General features: G+C 40.1%; 1 protein-coding gene across 2 annotated transcripts; it reads left to right on the top strand.

Moving 5' to 3' along the window:
* Positions 1-3,916: 3,916 nt before the first annotated feature.
* On the top strand, positions 3,917-18,076 carry LOC129864116 (LIM/homeobox protein Lhx3-like). Of its 2 annotated transcripts, none has more exons than XM_055936730.1 (6): positions 3,917-4,390; positions 12,352-12,523; positions 12,732-12,934; positions 14,263-14,414; positions 15,953-16,124; positions 16,502-18,076. In XM_055936730.1, the coding sequence occupies exons 1-6, from the start codon at positions 4,321-4,323 to the stop codon at positions 16,930-16,932; spliced, it is 1,200 nt and encodes a 399-aa protein (XP_055792705.1). In that variant the 5' UTR covers positions 3,917-4,320; the 3' UTR covers positions 16,933-18,076. The 2 variants fall into 2 exon arrangements, with proteins under 2 accessions (XP_055792705.1, XP_055792706.1); XM_055936731.1 differs by lacking the exon at positions 3,917-4,390 and adding an exon at positions 7,314-7,550.
* The last annotated feature ends 1,647 nt before the right edge of the window (positions 18,077-19,723 follow it).

Raw genomic sequence — 19,723 nt, 5'->3', positions numbered from 1 at the left:
GATTTGAACAGTGATCGTTTTTGGCTTGACACTGGTTTAGCAAGTCCAGATATTTAGGAAGGTAGTGTCCTTAAGCCTAAAATCCTCTGTCCTAAGTTAACCCCTTCACAGCCCAAATTAACCCCTTCCCAGCCTTACCCTGGGTCACCTCTCTTATCAGACAACAGCAGCAGTTTCAGACCAGTCTAGATCTGGATGCTGTTCGTGAGCCTCCCCATGTCATCCCAACAACTCTTTTACATATTCCCTCCAACACTACAACAAAAACTATAGTCCATCATATATCACGTCAGTGTTGTTTCTCCTCCTTCCTTTCAGCAGTCTATGAGACCAAAGCCCAGTATACGCCTATGAGCACCAGTCATCTTTCTATTCCCTCTCTTTCTGTGAAGGCCTGACGCCTCATACACCAGGCTCAACAGGCTGAGTGTCCTGGGACCACTAGGGCTCGGAGTAACCAAGCCAGGGTAATGAGGCGTGTGATTGGTGCCCTCCCTCGCGCACAAGGTCAGTCATTGGAGGACATGATTGATCACGACAGGCACACAATGAAGACCTGGTGTCAGAGGGGTGGCATGGGTGCGCCGGGCCAAGCGGCGGGGGTGAGCTCCCCCAAACTCAGCTGTGCATGGGCAGTTATACAAGCGCAGCATGTGCACACATATTCAAATACACTAACATGCATGAGAGGACACACTTGTAAATATGTGGTGATGGACACACACATGGGCAGAGAACGCATAGATACATACTGGCCTACACATACACAAACACAAATTCCTTGCTTCCAGTTTAGATGCACTGACTTGACGTTTCCACTGAGTTTTATGTGACTTCCTGATTTTACAACTTCAACCTGCTCAGATGGGAACATTTCTTCACAGAACTTTGCCTCTGTAGGTAATGGATGCTGTGACATCACAGAAAGCCCTTTCTTGGCTAAAAAACGCCAACTTGGCAACATAGAGAGAGGCCAATATTCTCCCATATGGGAAGCAGGATGCATGGCAATACAATATACTGTCTCCCTAGAAAGTGTTGCAGCTGTGAAATGGACTATCTTTTCCACTGATGATTCACTCTATAGTCTGACATCAGGCGTTTAGTGACACTGTGTGTGGACCCGACTGCCAATATAGCTCTGTTAAGCTGACTCACAAAATACACTTGCTGGACCTGAAAAAATAGTGCTCTTATTTAGAGCTAAAGTTTTTCTGCTGATACCAGCAAGGTTATTTTTACTCTCTAGCTGCATCTACAAGATTGACCTTTGGAGCTCCTGTGGTAATAGTAATCATTGCAAAGTCAAGAGCAGAAATGTTGTGTTATGTTAACATTTGTACATGCTTTTAACATGTTTGTGCCTTTGCAAGTCCAGTTGGCTGAATGTGACATTTTCCCCATCACTTAGACTTTGTTACTATACTGTATATTGCGTTATATCAAGTTTGAGTGAGCCAAAAATTCAATATTACCATGCCGTAATATGCCAGTTGCATATCCAAAGAAGTTTACTGCTTGGTACTGACAGGGTGAGAAAGGAAGATTGGCAGAATGTATTCAACTTTTCTCCCTCGCCAAGTTATTCACGCAAGCAATATTTAGCAACACACATAAGCTACATTAATGCGAACTCTCCAAAACCAATTGGCTCTACTGTACTCAGGGGTGATACAGAGGATTGATCTGTTTGAGAAACATCACAAAAACACTGAGATGGGAGATGAGAGAGTGCTTTAAGAGACTCTCACCTTTCAGAAGAAGGGCATGTGTCATGTCTCCATATCTTCCATGTATTCTCCGACAGAAAGCGAGGCCGGACCTTTAGGCTTTGAGGGCAGGTGTACATAGGGGTGTAAACGCTGGAGCCTTTTGTGGAGAACCCTTCAAATCTGATTGTGGACACTCTCTCAAGTGGGCCCCAGGTGCATTAACACTTTACCAATCTCCTGTAATGATGCTTCCCAGTGCACAGAGAGTGGTGGAATAAAAGCATCAGCCTTTTTAAGGTGGTCCCTTTAATGAAATCACGTCTGGGGCTTTATGTCCAAGGAAGATCTCCATGACCAAGACTGCTGGCAGTGTTTTTCTACTTTTACAACAGAAAACTATAGAGTGGTCTAACATTATATGCAACCTTACAGAAATAAAGAGTAGATCATGGTTATACTGTACACACTGCACAAAGACTATGATTCAAAGATAATTTCATGATTATGAAAACTAGAACCTTTATTATTATTATTATTGTTGTTACTTTTTTATTTTTACATTGTTATATTCATCAGCAGCAGCATCATTCAGCAGGCTACATAGTACTCTTCTGTTTATGCATACTTCCCTCCAGCAGCGATGCATTGCTACAAAGACCTTGGTCGGGATATGGTCCTTGGAGGAGCAGTGTCAGAAATAGGGAATGGTTTTATCCTGGTTTTATACAGCCGATTATTGCTTCATTCGAACTTCACATTTGACCCCACAGTAGGCCTAGTGGAAAATCCCAGGGAAAAACACATTCAAGTATCTAACAGGCAGGCTGAGAAAAAGACAAGAAAAACAGTCTGTATGGCATAAAGGTTCCTTTCTTTTAATATGCTGTTTTCCTATAAGTTCCTTTGAGGCAACGTTATATATAGGATCCTAGTTAGTGTATGGCTCCTTCCAGATTCACTGACGTTTTTCTTTAATCTGCATAAAGAGGTCAGGCTGATTTGTTGACTGGGGATTACTGTAGAACACAAAAACCTGTTCCATCCATCCATTAACCTGTAGAAAAATGGATATACAGTAAAAAAATATATATAAATATTTACAGCCAGGCTTACAGGATGGATGGATGGATGGATGGATGGATGGATGGATGGATAGTTAGACATTATGACATTGGGTGAAAGGGAGGCTTAGAATATTATGTGATGTTTTTACGTTTATAATTGCCCTGTAGAAAAAATAATGAATGAAGTAATGACGTAATTGGCTCAGATCTGCTGGTGAGTAAGCCTGCTATCCAGCTGAAATCAAATCAAAGCTGTAGGACGACGTCATCACTATGTCAGAAAGAAGAATCTGAGAAAGAAAGAATCATCAAATTATTCAAAAAATAATATTTTTAATCAAGTATTTTAATCAAGGCTATATATTAAGTAAATGCATGTTTGTATTTACTGTTTGTTGTTGCAATAGTCATTGTTATTAGGCGTGTAGCCTATATTCCAAAATATACAGCCCACATGTTTTTGTTATTATTGAAATTGGTTAGAATTGTTATTGAAATTTGCTATTAGGTTCGAATATAAATACAATTGCAGGATATCCGATATGTTGTTTATAGTACCCAACAATGTTTCAGAAAGTTTGTAGAACTCCTAAAAACAAAAATGTAGACCTGTAGGCTACATTACAATCAGATTGCAACGGAATGCCCTTGCCAAAAAAATCTACATTTGCTAACAAGTGTTCGAATACCATTGAAATCTTCTTCAGGTCATACAGTAAATAAGGAAAATGCATGCTGGTAGCTCGCCACAGATAGTATGGCCATTCTGAATAAAAACACAACAGCAAAATGGAACAATGACGCTCCGTCCACTTGTCTCTGTTGTTAGGCTACGGTATATTCTTGGCCGAATTAAAGAGGGGCACGAGAATGAAAACTCATGACAACAATGTATCGAAGAATCGCCCATTGCCCTATTTTGCAGGATGAAAGAAGGACACGTGTACCTCTAGATGTATAAGGAGCGAAGGGAGGAGAAGGAGGTGTGCTGAACAGCGGAGTGTGTGTGTGGGAGGGGGGGCATACACTACACACGCCCCCGGACTCGCTCACATACAGAAACTCCCCTTTTCAGCACCGTGGACAGTGCATATTTCTCCACGCGCGACGCTCGGCATCTCGACTCGAGCTGTACTTTTGTTGTTCTAAAAACGAACACTGGTCCAATCGTGAGGTCAGCTGACGCTGGTAATGGCCACCCACCCCACCCCTCTCTCTACCTCCTCTCGACCAACACACGGACTCAAACAGCAAGTTGCTGCATTTTTAAGTTTCCTTGCACAGGGACCGACGAAGAGAGACAAGGTCGACAGGCATATACTACTTTAGCCTCTTAGAAAAATGTACTTTTATAAACGTCAATCGCGTTATTTTTGTGACTCTCAAAGGATAAACAAATAGGATCTTGCGTTTTTGTTTTTTCCTAATAAGCTCTTATCATTAAGCTCAGCAGTCGCCCTTCTTGCTTTCCTTTCCTCTGTATATCTCACTCAACCGCCCATTGACTTTATGTTCATCTGAGCTGAAAAGCATCACTGCTCAGAATGTTGCTAGAACATCCTGGATCGAGTTGTCAAAATCCCGGGAATTTCTCCCGACACAGCGCAGGTCAAGGTAAGCAGTCGGCTTTCTTGTTTGGAGTCTTTTGCACTTATGATCGAGCTTTTATACAACTTAATGTGGAAATGTAGGCTACTGGTGTGTCTATTTGAGGCGGTTTTGTCACCTGTGATCTGTTAATGGGTTTTAATTAGCTACGAAATATCTAGTTAGCCTACACAACAAATCAGCACAGCGGGGGCTCCGCCTGCAGCTCAAAGTTTTATTGACAGGATTCAAACAGGCATGAAATAGCCCATTGTATCTCACAGCACATCCTATCATCATCAGTTAAACTTCTCAAATAAGAGTTTAACAAATCATTATTAGACCTATATGCTGAAAGAAGTGGTAGTAGGCTAGTGCTTTCCCTTTCGAGACGCGAGAAGTTGTGAAAATAGATACATTGCTCGGCTAAACACATCGAATGGATTTCAACATATTGGCGCATGGCAATGTGTCCACTATCCATTTTAACAACATTTCACTGAGTATTCATACTGTTTCGAGGTTGGATATTTAATATTTTGTTTCTGTTTCCCTGCCAGCGGGAGACGTTATGAATACGTAATGAGCTGTATTGTTGGGAATCATATCAACAGATGTTATGCGCGTGCTGTCATTGTACACCATCGCTCATGGCTGTCACTGGAGACCACGAGACCACCAGAGCGCGTTTGCAGTGCCTGTGTAACGCGACAATGCAACAGCCCGGCTGCACACAGGCCGCCCCCCGCCCTCCCTAGTCATCAGCCTGGGCAAAATGCTCAACAAGTGTCAGGTTCCCTTCGACAGGTGCGGTACCTACTTCCTGTTTGTAAATTAGAAATAAAATAAAGGAGGTGTATGCCACCAAATATCTTGTTTTACCGTGCGTAATAGGGGGAAACGAATAAGGCTTATGTGTGGGTTATTGCATTAACAAATCAAAATCAATAGATTAGCATTGGTTTTAGAAATAAAAGCAACAATCATATGTTTACGAAAACACTTGGCCATGACTGCCCCTTTCTCACGGACTATTTTTTTGATGTAGAGCATCGCTCATGCTACGCAATTACTGTCGTCTAGCCCCTCAAAAGTGAGCGATCAATAGGAGATACAAAATATTATAAAGCTGACAAGTAAGAGGGAGCACTGAAGCATCCCACACCTTTCACCAAATGTGTTTCATATACTCCGAAAATACAGGCAAATGGGGCATTGATTTTAGATTCATCAGGGGTCCACGCGGCCATGGCACTAGTCGTGATTTCCCAAGGCGCCCTTTTGCGGCTGAGATCAGTGTCAATAAAATGCATTCGAGTGTTGCTTCGATCAACATGTTATTGAACGGCCAATCTCTTCCCTAAGTAAACAGCTGTCTTTGTGAAGTCAGCATAGGCTATAGGCCTAAGATATGGTGTTTGTGTTGCTCTGTGTGTGTGTGTGTGTGTGTGTGTGTGTGTGTGTGTGTGTGTGTGTGTGTGTGTGTGTGTGTGTGTGTGTGTGTGTGTGTGTGTGTGTGTGTGTGTGTGTGTGTGTGTGTGTGTGTGTGTGTGTGTCATTCGCCAGCCAGGTTTATATTATTTTTAAACTAATTGTATTGTTATTGTATTGTTATCTACCGTGACCCCATCAATACGATAACATTTTGGGAAGATTTTCTCTTTTGCTTTTGAGTTGATAAGATACCATGAGTGGGATGGCTGATATAATATCAGAAACATGCCAAATATCAAATATTACTTCTAATTAAATTAAACCATTGAAATATAACATTAACTTTGGTAAAGGAATATTTTCGTCTGATCCAGATTTTTCAAATGAAAAGTGTACGTTTAATCCCGTTATTATAAGAAGAAATGGGTATCATATTATGCTCCAATGTGGCTAATAATAGGTTCATGAGACATATGCCTCCAAATATTCGATTAAATGAGAGGATAAGCCTAGAAAACACATTTACGTTGATAGAAAATTGCAATTATATCCAATATAAAACTTTTGTCTTAAATATGATGCAATTACTGTAGGCTACAGCTGTAGGCTAGTAAAAACGTATTTCAGTGTGGCAATATTTTACTAAATAGTGGTCAAGTAACCTGAAATGTCGTTCTACTTATGTGCATTTTAGAAAGGGGAAAAAACGAATGAAACATATTGAAAACTATACTACAATTAGGCCTACATTATGTTTAGGATGGAAGGCTGTACAAATATTAGAGGTGCATTCTGCTTGTCAACTACACATCAACTACAGAAATTCAATAATCACGGCCAAAATGAATTTTTTAATAGGCTACCTACTTTGAAAAATATGTATAGGCCTCTTTTAATCTTTGGTCTCAAAGCAGACGTCGTTTTGCGTATATATTACAGACAAATATTTGTAATGGTACATACGTAGGCCTAATGTCACTTGGAACGGAACAGTTTCATGGCTAAATAAATTAAAATATGTGCCAGGCTCCATTTTCGTTTGCAGTTGATCATGTGTGTAGCCTGCCCTATTATATGGCCGTGATTTGATTTGAAATAGGCCTACACACGGTCTTAGAGAAACGTGCGTAAAGGCCTTTGCAAAGTTCCAACTAAAGCCGCTTAGACCTACTACTCGTGCTGTGAAAATATATGTTCATAAGATCATGCAAAAAAAAAATATAAGTGAACCAGCTATAGCCTAATGGTCAAGTAAGAGCCTCGTGTAATAAAATGCCATTTAAAATGGCATAGCCTACATGCACCAACTTAACACAGCAACATGGTAGAAACCGTAGTCAAATGACATCTTGCGCCATGAAGTTAATTTTTTCTTCCGACGGGTACTTGGTACCCGCACACCTTTCCAAGTTGCTGCTAGGTGATGATCAGCTATCTCCCTGCTTTATTAACAGGCCAGTCGCTAGGGAAACTGCGTTGCGTAATCCTCCACAGCGGACAACACACTGTATGATAAAGCAAACTCGAGCGCATGCAACCACACTGCGCGGATTTTTTTGTATTCCTGATATACTGCATAAAATCCCAATGTGAGCGAAAGGCCTAGAACACATAAATACATTAGTTTTTCGTTATCGTGTGAGGAGATCATGAGCAATGGATAGACATAATGAACGGTATTCTCCAAAAAGAGCACGGAATAGCACGGAGATTCTGTTTGCCTTGCTAGCGCAGAGCGAAGAACTACGGAAAGGTATTCAACAGGGCACCACATATGATTCCATCCCATTGGACACATACTGGTTGAATCAACGTTGTTTTCACGTCATTTCAATTAAACGTTGAACCAGGGTGGAATAGACGTTGAATTGATGTTTGTGCCCAGTGGGATTTGTGTTTAATCGAATCTGCCTTTGGTTTGCACATTACAATGGTTAGGCCTAGATATTTAATCAATCATTTGTTGTCGCTGTTTATACAACTCAGAATAAGGGATGTTGTTTTATTTCGCTCCAACACCTTCATGTATCGCACAAGCTTATTTCTATAACGCGTACGGTATGATGAATACAAAATATAAAGTTATTCGAATATTTCGATCGTTATACTTCCCTATTTTACATTTCTGAATATTTGTATAGTAACTGCAATTAAATTATTTTTCTTACATGCATATGTACAAAATTAACATTATTCTTGCATGCACAATTCTCTCCATGCAACATATCTTTTAGACTAGTCTGTGGTTAGCCGAAACAGTGGTTACATCCCTTTAATGTTTTTCTACTTTTAGCTCCTGTCGCCTGTATTACAATGGATTAGGGCTAAATCTGTATGACGAAGGATTAAGGCTAAAAACGGTGAATCTATGAAATGACATAGGCATATGTCTTATCTTTTTGCTCCTGAACACCACAAAACAAGTTTTTACATTTGGACGCACAGTTTTAATCGGGTTGCAATTTCTCTATTCATTGCATATGGGTTAAAGATATTAAAGACATTTTGTTGTCAAGCATCCCTCCTACTTTCTTTGTTTGCTGTAGTGCGGAGGCCTACCTGAACTTTAAAAAACGTGTCTATTTTACAAAATATCAGAACATTGTCTTAAATTCTTAAAGATATGTTTGCTTTTAGATTGTAACAACTATGTCTATGTAACAAAGGGCCCATATATGTGCATTATGTGACAAATATGTATACGAGGTTAACCTGTTAACGAGATTTTTATAAATATTACTGCAATTTCTAGGGATTGAATTGGCTTTCATGGGCAGACATATAGGCTACAGGTTATATTATTGGTAAGCAAGACACCTTTGATTGTTGCGTGAGACAAGGCAGCGTATTCTAGTTTTACAGAATCTATTGAATTAATAATGAATTTGATGCACCTGTTCATGACGTGGCTCCCTCGCTGTTGTGCATTGCTTGCTCTTGGCAGAAAAAAAATTGTCCATTAATTTTTCATAAATTGCTCACAAACGAACAATAGGAATGCGATTCCTTAGACGGATGAAACACGAAGTACTTGAACTTTTGAATAAATAATAAAGCCGAGTGATAACATCTCAAAACGTATTTAAGTTGCCAGTGATGCAATTTCACTCGACAAGCGTTTGTTGATAGTTTAATAATAAGTTGCTTGTGAGTTGTAATGACATTCTTTGCTGAAAGAGGGCCATTTTCATTTCGTGCATTGTGTTGTCTTGACGAAGGCCATGCTTATTCCCAAAAGTTCAATGGCCTGTAAATTGTCATATTATGTCTATTTGTAACGTTTGTCATATTCCTCCTCCTCGGATGAGGAGGAGCATGGATCGGACCAACACGCAGCGAGGTATGCAGAACTAAAGAATTTATTTAACAAGACGAACACTGACACGAAATACACTTGAATAGAAAACAAAACGATGTAGACAGACCTGAACTTGAGAACTTACATAGACACGAAGAACGCACGAACAGGAAAGACTAGCCAAACGAACGAACAAACGAAACAGTCCCGTGTGGTAGACACAGGAACAATCCCCCACAAACAAACAGTGTGAACACCCTACCTTAATATGGTTCTCAATCAGAGGAAACGTCAAACACCTGCCCCTAATTGAGAACCATATCAGGCAACACATTGAACCCAACATAGAAACACATAACATAGAATGCCCACCCCAACTCACGCCCTGACCAACTAAACACATACAAAAACAACAGAAAACAGGTCAGGAACGTGACACTATTGATGTTCAGTTAATTATATGAGTTAGAGCTAATCCTGAACTTGATGAAGACACGAGCTGTAATCACATTTGGCCATATGGAAGGCCGGGTTCATCATTCCTACATATTCTGCCGTGTCTTATTGCTTATGCTAATTCTAGAGCAAATAGGCTTCTTGCAGCTTATAGGCCTACCTAAAACAATTTCTATGAATTATGTGTCAATGTGATCATTTGCATGGTATCATCAGCATGCCTAAATGGTCAATAAAACCATGTAAATAGGCCTACTGAACACACAACGTGTAGCATTTAGCTTTGTGACTCATGCTAAATCTGACATCAAAACACATTTCACCTGATCCACTGTCTGCAAGTGTGCATTTTCAGCGTAATTTCATGCGTAAAACATGTTTGATGGGAAAGGCTTGGATGGTGTTTTGCTAATCGAATGCGGGAATATTGCCAACATATTCAGTGTGCGAACGGTGGATCAAATTTAGCTGTGGTCTCGTTTACATTAACGAAACCATCCTTCCCCAATCTGTGAAGCGGGCCTGCTTCTACGTGATTTGGAAACCGGATGTAAAGTAAAACTTAATGAGCAGCCTTTAGGCCAGCGTTGATTGGGCGGCTGAGCATACAGAAGGGGATTTGACCAGTGTCGCTACAGAGGGCTTGTTTTTTTTCTTTCCTATTTATTATCCCTAGTGATTCTTTAGTGGGAACAAATGGACCAGTGTTTTAAAGAGAGAGGGACCCATGCGCCTGTTGTAACCTCAAACAGAGGGATAGGAATAGAATAGCCCATGGTCGCAAGAAGGGAAACAGGGAGAAATAGAGAGGGAAAGGATTAGAGAGAGAGAGTTTTCCGGGATCCACTGTCGTTTCTGGTCTGGACTTGGATCAGTGGGTTACCATGCAACGTAAGAGTGTTTGTTTCATGGCATGCGCTTTTTTTGAGGAGTGATAGTAAGAGGGTACTTTTTGATGTCTTCTTCATTAACCCAACAGATCAAACCCATAATAACTCAATCAGCCAATAGGTATTCGATGCTCTTCCACTGGGCACACACTGGTTGAATTAACGTTGTTTTCACGTAATTTCCATTAAATTACGTTGAACCAACTGAATTTACGTCAGTGCTCAGTGAGATGGCTTTACTAGTTGGATTTCAGCTGTGTGTGTCCTTGTGTATTGCTGTACATCTGTCACCCACACGTGGAAAAGGGTAACGTATGTTGCCAGGTTTCAATAATCATGGGAGGAACAAAATAACCATTGGCGTTTACTGTCATTTCTGGGTTATGAAAAATTATAATGGCGATGATGACAAAAACAAATGAATGGCTGTAATTTATAGACAGCATAGTGTATTTACTTACATCTGATACTACTGAAATAATTGTGTCCCTACATTTATACATCAATAATGAGTCCACAACACCTTCGTCAACTTAAATCCACTTCGAAATTTGCCTTTTGGTGATAGTTTCTCAGTTAACACATGTGACATTGGCAATGCATTTATGCTTTTCATTCAACCGGATTATTGTATTAGGCCTACATATTTTTTATTGAATAGATAACAGTTGAAGAGTTTATTTCCAAAACGCTATATCCACCAGTTTATCAAATGTGTGTTTTTTCATCAGAAATAATTGCTTATGGGTCCCTTCATCTTCATGTATATGTATAATAATACTGTTCTACGATGTGTTATTCAGAGTTTAGATGTGTATGCAAATGTATTTTTTGAAAGACGATATATATCCATTGTTTAGCTGGAATGGAATGTTCGTATCCTGCATATTTGACTGTGGTATGCGGTTGTCTCACCTAGCTATCTCAAGATGAATCTACGTGCTCTGGATAATAGCATCTGCTAAATGACAAAAATGTCAAATGTAAATGTTTAACGTACAGATCACATATTACTGTATTGAATTAAAAAATATATTCAATATTGATGTCACAAATGTATCATTTGTACATTTCTTTATTAAAAATGTAGGTATTTGTTACATTTGACTGTGTAAAATCTAACACTACTACTCATTTCTCTGAGCATGAGGCGGATATATAGCATTTTGCAAAAAAAAGCATGATTATTTGTCTCTGAAATTGTTAAACCATCAAGTAATAGATTTGAAACAAAAACATGTCTGTCATTGAACAACCTCCATGCCATGATTAGATAGTGAAAAAACACACCAATCTCTTTCATAATTTCTTTAAATAATAAAAGCTAATTTACCAACATTTCTGAAAATGGATATAGAGCGTTTTGTAATGAAACTCTTCAATTCTCAACTATGTGACAATATATAGGCTACCGATGAAAATAAAACATATACAATAGCATAGATACTAGATCAAAGATCACTTTCATGTATTATTTTACCAGTACACATTTGTTTTCAATTAAGCAATTTAAAATAATGTAGGCCTATTGAGTGTTTCGTTGTGAGGGCATGGCATAGGCTCCTATCATTAGACTACTACATTATTACAATTAGGTTTAGTAATTCATTACTCAGATGTAATTAATTGAATTAGAGTAATTTGTCACAGATCTCAGAATATTAAGTATAATTTATCAACAACAAAACATTTAAATTATTTGTATCGAATTAGTGTCTTTATTTAGATATTATCGTAAGTAAGTATATTCTAAATAAAATGCATTAACAAATGTCTACATTAGACAATAGTATGAATAGGCTTAGCTACTTTTGAGTCGTAAACTATTTGACCACCAAATGCTAAATGATCTCTTAAGCAGTGTTTTAATTCAAGATGGCTTTATGGTCATCCTGTCTTCTCCCCTTCAGAGATTCCTGTATGCGCGGGCTGTAATCAACACATCGTGGACCGCTTCATCCTCAAAGTGCTGGACCGCCATTGGCACAGCAAGTGCCTGAAATGCAGCGACTGCCAATCCCAGTTAGCGGACAAGTGCTTCAGCCGGGAAGATAGAGTCTACTGCAAAGAAGACTTTTTTAAGTGGGTGCAACAAATACGCCATGAAATATATATTCTTTAATGAAAGACAAATTATTGAAAATATGTCAGGTGTGTAGCCTAATATTTAATGTAAACCAAGCCTAATTATTCGATAGAATCACCCGGTCTGCATTTATTTTGAGGTTGTGAATGTGATGAAACACTCACTTGTCAATGTATTGATGATAACCTTCTTATTTCCTAAAAGGAGATTTGGGACCAAATGCGCCGCGTGTCAGCAAGGTATTCCGCCGACGCAAGTGGTGAGGAGAGCGCAGGATTTCGTGTACCACCTGCACTGCTTCGCGTGCATCGTGTGCAAAAGGCAGCTCGCGACAGGTGACGAGTACTACTTGATGGAAGACAGCAGACTCGTGTGCAAGGCTGACTACGAAACCGCCAAACAGAGAGGTGAGAAGTCACGGTATACCTGAACATACCTTTATCACACCTAATTAGGGTCCCCAAGATCAGAGTGCCTAGACTCTAACGCGGAATTACGCATGTATCCCCTGTCGTTGATATTTCAGCCATATCAAAGAATGTGTATATCCTACAATGCCCACATCTTCATTTATGTCTGCTAAATAACGTGAAAAAGGATTTAACCTATTATAAGCTATCACGCACGCATCACCGAATAAGTTATGTAATGTTTTACTTATTTGATCCATTGACCTTTTATTGAGCAACTGCTTGGAGCTGTGAACTTGATCTACAAGACTATGAGGTCACCCATAAACACTTGACCCACCTGCGATGATTGCGTCGTATCCCGCATCCCAATCGATAGCAATATGGATACAGCCTATCCAATTGCAGTGAAGAGAGAAAACGTAGTTCTTTCTGTTTTATTTTATTAGCAGACCGACAGTGACTAAGAAGATTATATTCAGCCTCATCTGCACAACAGACTATTTAGGAGGTTTGTTTCAAAGGTGTTTAAAGCGCTGGTGACCATGTTTTGCTAAACTATCTCATAGGCTACAATAAGGCCTCATATTTCAAGTAAAATAATTGAAATTGGAATGAAATGTCAAATGCAATGACCAAAATGGGCATGTTTTCTACCACAAATGTATTTTTGGGAAAACGAAATGAAGTTTAGAACTAGATTTTTTTTCTTCCACTGAATTTGAAATGAATACTTTTCTAATAAAAATGCTTATTTATTGCATGCTAAATTGAGTACAACTGACCTCAGAGAATCTGTTTTAACACAACGAAATTCAGCAAGGGTAGGCCAAAGTTTTCTTTGTGAATAGTCCGTGTTATTCAAGTTCTCTTCCCCATCTGTTTGTGTGAATTTACTGACTAAACCAACCGCTGATTTACCCATTGAGTTAAGATTAGTTTTCATGGAAAACCACACGTTTATTTGGTTAATGAGAGGGCCTCATTACTTCGGTATTTGCCCACTTGTAGGATGGTCTGGCATATGTTTTTGTTCGTAGGCTTTTGGTTTAAGAGTTAGTATTTATCCGGGTTTAATTAGGCTTATTGAAAGAAATAAGTCAGAAAATGAAGTTATGAAGTTTACTTGTCTTCCCATTCTTTTCTACAATAATTTTTTTTCAGTTCTGGTATGTCACTTGCACTTTTCAATGACTGAACCTGAATATCTATAAACAGCCTATTTACCCTTGGAATCTAAGGTTAAGTCTTTTAGCATAAAGTAGGCCTAATGGGGTACATGTTTGTGTACGGTCTGGCTTACAATGTGTGTCTTTTATTTTCAGAGGCAGACTCAACAGCGAAAAGGCCACGAACGACTATCACCGCCAAACAGCTCGAGACCCTGAAAAACGCTTACAACAACTCTCCAAAACCTGCCCGCCACGTCCGAGAACAGCTATCGTCAGAAACCGGCCTAGATATGCGTGTTGTTCAGGTAACTATCCATTCCCCTCCACTATAGACCATTTCATTAGCGTCATTATTTTATTATTATTTCAGGACATGCATGGGATTCCATTGAAATACTGCTTGAAATGGCCTCCCAGCGGGTTTGAATGGTTAGAATTTACGATAAGATGGATCAAAATGAAGTCCACACACTTGAAAGTCAGAACTGTAAGCGCAAGCTCGTTAACAATGCTGAGAGAAAGCTTCGCATATTGTCTGTCCGTGAAAGATCCCTACTGTGGTTGACTATAGTCATATATATTGTTTATTTGCAAGGACACTTAAAGTAGGTACGCGGAAGCCACTATCGCGCTTCATTATTCACGGAAGGGGAAATGGGGGTTAAGAGGGTTCACTTCAGCTGCATATCACTAATGAATATAGGCCTTGCCTATATGTAGGAGGGAAAGGAGGAACATTTTTACCTGGTTGAATTAAATTAGGCTTTGCATGATGTGAATTGTAAACAACAAAATATGTGCTAACATTGAATGGTTCATCAATCATAAGTGTCTCTTAAAAATAAAATACAAATGTTTTCAAATTGTATCACACAAGTTTACAGCTAAAATTTAGAATGTGGCCATAGTGAAATGTGAATAATTAGAATCACCTCCGGGTTAGTAGATCCCAGTGAGAAGGTAACATGCGACCTGTCTGCTCCCAGGGTTAAGGACAACTTGTAGCTGTCGCAAAGTTAATTAGCGTGATAAATCTCAGGGCATGTTGGTCCCAACATTAGTGTTCTGCGACAAAGAGGCGACCTGCTTCCCAGACAGTCCTTGAAAATTAATTTTGTTTTAATGTTAATGTGCTGTACCTGACCACTTAAAAGCATAGCAGTTTCACTGAAGAAAGAGTCAAGAAAAATGATGTCCGGAACGGTCCAGTAAGTAGATTATTATTTGACCATGCTTGTCACTTATGAACATTTTTGAACATTTTTGAACATCTTGGCATAGTTCTGTTATAATCTCCACCCGGCACAGCCAGAAGAGGACTGGCCACCCCTCATAGCCTGGTTCCTCTCTAGGTTTCTTCCTAGGTTTTGGCCTTTCTAGGGAGTTTTTCCTAGCCACCGTGCTTCTACACCTGCATTCTAGCTGTTTGGGGTTTTAGGCTGGGTTTCTGTACAGCACTTCGAGATATTATCTGATGTACGAAGGGCTATATAAAATAAAATTGATTGATTGATTGATTGATTGGAATTTGGCATCAGAATGCATCAGAATGAATTTGGCATCAGAATGAATTTGGCATCAGAATCTATGAACGAAAAATGCAGTTCAAAAGAAACAACATTTCTTTTATAAAACTGACTACTTGTGTATAGCCTACTCTTCTGTAAATGTAACACTAAATTATATATTTCTAATTTTAAGAAATCTATTTCACTTCACTCACAAGTGTATTGTAGGAGAAGGCTTATTAGAGGGTCTGCCTTCAACAGGAAACTTCCCAATTATATACCTCAAATAAATAAAACAAAACCTATATGTACCAAACACCTCCTTTGTCCTCCAGGTCTGGTTTCAGAACAGGCGAGCAAAAGAGAAGAGGCTGAAGAAGGATGCAGGCAGACAGAGGTGGGGACAGTACTTCCGCAACATGAAGAGGTCGCGAGGCAGTTCAAAATCAGACAAGGACAGTATCCAGGAGGAGGGCATGGACAGCGACGCTGAGGTCTCCTTTACAGGTATGATGGGAAAACAAACAGACAGACATCTGAGATGATGTATTCACAGGAATCAAACCGAAGTGAAAGGGATACAGACGGCAGCCTTTAAGCTCCTATTTGAGGAATTATGAGAAACGTTATTACCACAATTATATTACAAATGTCTTCTTGAAATTATTTATTATCCCCTAAAGTGCATGGGGGAAATGGACATAGCCAATTTCTAAACCGCACATTTTGGTTTATTCCCATTCAAATTTGAATGAAACCTATATTTACCCAAATAATTCCATTGAGGGAAATTGTTAACCAGAATCAAACTAATATTAGCAGGAAATGGAATAAGCACTTCAATAATGCCACACCCTGACTAAGTGTCCTCCCTTATGTTCCAGATGAGCCACCCATGTCGGAGCTCAGCCACTCCAACGGCATCTACAGTGGCCTGAGCGAGTCGTCCCTGGCCATGGGGGGCCGCCAGGAGAGCAGCCACGGCCCCTTCCCCCTAGAGCATGGAGTCCTCCAGTCCCAGGACCAGTACCACAACATCCGCTCCAGCAGCCCCTACGGCCTACCCCAGTCTCCAGGCTCGCTTCAGGCCCTGCCCAGGCACCAGCCCCCCATCTCCAGCCTGGTCTACCCTGACTCCGGCCTGCCCATCATGACCCAAGGCGGGGCCCCCGGGCTGAACCCAGGCATGAGAGGAGTGTTGGGTGGCGCTAACGGCCCCAGCTCGGATCTGTCTACTGGCAGCAGTGGGGGCTACCCAGACTTCCCAGCGAGCCCGGCTTCCTGGTTGGATGAAGTGGACCACGGCCAGTTTTGATTAGCTGGGTTGAATGGTCAACGTGGTCTAAGGACTCAAAGGTGTGTGTCACAAACTGGAAAGAGACAGTCACACATGACCTGTGAAACAGAGAGACCGGGTCGAACGGTTGCTGTCTTCCACCCTTCTTGGATCACGCCATCTGTCTCTATCAATTAACTGTCAATCTTTTTCATTTCTCCTTATCTGAGTGGACTGGAAGGAAGGATTGGGCCATCAAAAAGTATGAATGGCAGCACTTGGAACTCACACACTCCATTCCTCATAGAGAACCAGACTGAGAATCATGGCGTGCTGGCCTGTTATGAATGATCATTTAGCACTACTGACGGAGTGTTGATATATTGCTCCGATAGCATCAAGAGCAGGGTCTGAAAGGAAAGCACCTCACTTCTACAATCAGAACGTTTAATTGTCAGACAGACAGACTACTCAATCTCTGTCTTAAGTCTCAACAGCACTGCTCAAACAGTCCTCCACCATTGAACTATGTGTACAGCGGCTTTGGACCATCATGCTTTTGATCCCTATAGTGTCATCAATATTAAACCAGAGGAAGCTCACAGATACACATTATTTCCAGCTCTGCTATCGTTGTGACAACATAACAAATTTCAACTTTTGCCCAATTGGATTGTGATAGACTCTACCCCCAATCCTTTCCACCTTATTCTTATCTCTGTTTTTTTATATGTACTGCACCGATGCAGGTTTTGGTTAAAGTCAGAGTCTTTACATGTCTGGTTGTTGCCAAATGTCTATATATATATATATTACAGTTTATCATTGTGGAGATTTTATTTTTATACAACCCCTTCGACAATATGAATACACTGATATTAGTACTTTGTACATTGACAGCCAGGGATCTAGACAGGTTGTAGATGTCGCCTCCCACCGATAACTAGAGGTGCAATTACTTCTATGCATTTGTGTGTTTTCAGATGTATCTTGTTCTTTTCGTTCTGAGCTACCTGGGCATGCTGAAACCCAGGCTGGTGTACGTGTTTGTTTATGTGGAAGATGTTTTATGTCTTATTTATTCTCTCTGATGATGATGATGATGATGATGATGATGATGATGATGATTAAGTGATACAGGTCTTTAATAAATGTGTCAGCTAAATCCAAACTGACCAATGGATCTTGTATCACATCTTTATTTTATTGTATTATATTGACTATGGGCTGTATTCTAGGTTCTCTTTTATGTTCGATTTTTTTTTTAAAGTGTTTTATGCACACCTTAATTGTGCAAAACACTAACAGAAGCTAGGGTAATTGGGGTGGTGGTTTATCTCCAATATTCATCCCTAATTTTCCTGGAGTATTAATTACATTGATCTTATATCAGAATACAGATACTGCAGGAGAAAAGGAGATCTGGAGATCTGGCTGTGTCTGCAGATTGGCCGTCTGGCAAATTACCAAAGCCGTATCAAGAGTTCAACGGCTCTTTAGTGCAGAAATTTGATGCAGACTGAGAGGCAACATGTCGATTTAGAGATAACCGTGCCTTGTTTGCCCAAATGCCCCTACGGGATAAAAATCTTAAATCCATTAGCTTAGGAGGGATCGAATGGCCCTTGTAAATTTACTCATTTGTTTACTTATTCAAAGTCGGGTTCAATTAAATAGATTAAACAGTGTGGTTTGTGTGTGTGAGCGGCGTACATGCGTCTGTGTGACGTCAATTTCTTACATTTTTTCTCCCAGTGACAAAGACTTGCATTGCGGTTTTATCTGTGCATAGCATCACAGACAACACATTAAAAACCATCCTCACCCTGACAAAGCCTATCAATCTGTACCATCTTTTAGATGGACTCTTTCGCCATCTTCCAGCAATTTGCAACGTATTCCAGGAGACCTGATCATGAACAACTCTGGACTTTACTTAGGTATAGCTTCATAACCTAAGACGGCCTAAATATTAGTAACATTTTAGATTTAGGAGGGAAAGTTCAACCAACAACATCTCACAAACTCACTGCACAAACTGATGTTTGTCCAAAAGACCCACCTCCTTGGTCTAATAATAATGATCTGCCTATGGCAGCACTGTAAAATGAGGATTCACCCCACCTCACCTTCATATGAGAATAGAATACCAAGCATGTTGATAAACAATAGGCGCTGTGTTTGAATAACTGCATTGTCAGATTTAACCTAAGCACTTACCATAATTGCTCCAACTAAATGTTATTTCCAGGGGTTGGAAGATTGATGCTTTTAGAAACACTGGCTGAAGAAAGTTTCTCAGACTGAATTGTTTATTTTGACAGACACATATTTCCCAATATTAAAATGGCCTTATAATAGCCTTTTTGAGACAGGTATTTTCGATTTTTTGACACATCCCCGTAACTTCTTCAGTTTAGGGTTGGACGGCTGGCTCTTGTTCTCAGGTTACAAAAACAAGAACACAACACTTCGACTTAAAATCAAATCCTTCCACCTGAGTGGCGGCTGTCACTATTGCCATGCTAAGGCAACAGGTAAGTAACCATATCCCAGGGTGCCCTGCAAAGACTGGGTGAGAGTGAAGTGTCAAAGGCAGCCCTAATCTCCCCCGATCCCTGCCATGGTCAATTTACTGAGCAGTTCCCATTTGGGCTGAGCCAGGCGGATTTGTCAATGAGACGGAGGAACTCGACACATCAGGATGTCTCAAGCTCCCACAACAGCCTTTCTAAGCCCTACCTTAACAGCTTCCTGTTTTGACATTGCCCCACCCCTTCCCTCCCCTCCCTCAACAGGTATAAGGAACCCTGTGAGAAAAAACATGAGA

Source organism: Salvelinus fontinalis, chromosome 10 (assembly GCF_029448725.1).
Source record: "Salvelinus fontinalis isolate EN_2023a chromosome 10, ASM2944872v1, whole genome shotgun sequence".
NCBI lineage: Eukaryota > Metazoa > Chordata > Actinopteri > Salmoniformes > Salmonidae > Salvelinus > Salvelinus fontinalis.
Note: the sequence above shows the minus strand (reverse complement) of the source record. Positions and strands in the feature narration are given on the sequence as shown.

Excerpts from the sequence above, each read along its gene's own strand:
- LOC129864116 (XM_055936731.1), top strand. The coding sequence starts at position 7,454 with ATGGATAGACATAATGAACGGTATTCTCCAAAAAGAGCACGGAATAGC. Across the intron at positions 12,524-12,731 it reads TGCAAAGAAGACTTTTTTAA|GAGATTTGGGACCAAATGCG; the intron begins GTGGGTGCAACA and ends ATTTCCTAAAAG. Across the intron at positions 12,935-14,262 it reads CGAAACCGCCAAACAGAGAG|AGGCAGACTCAACAGCGAAA; the intron begins GTGAGAAGTCAC and ends TTTTATTTTCAG.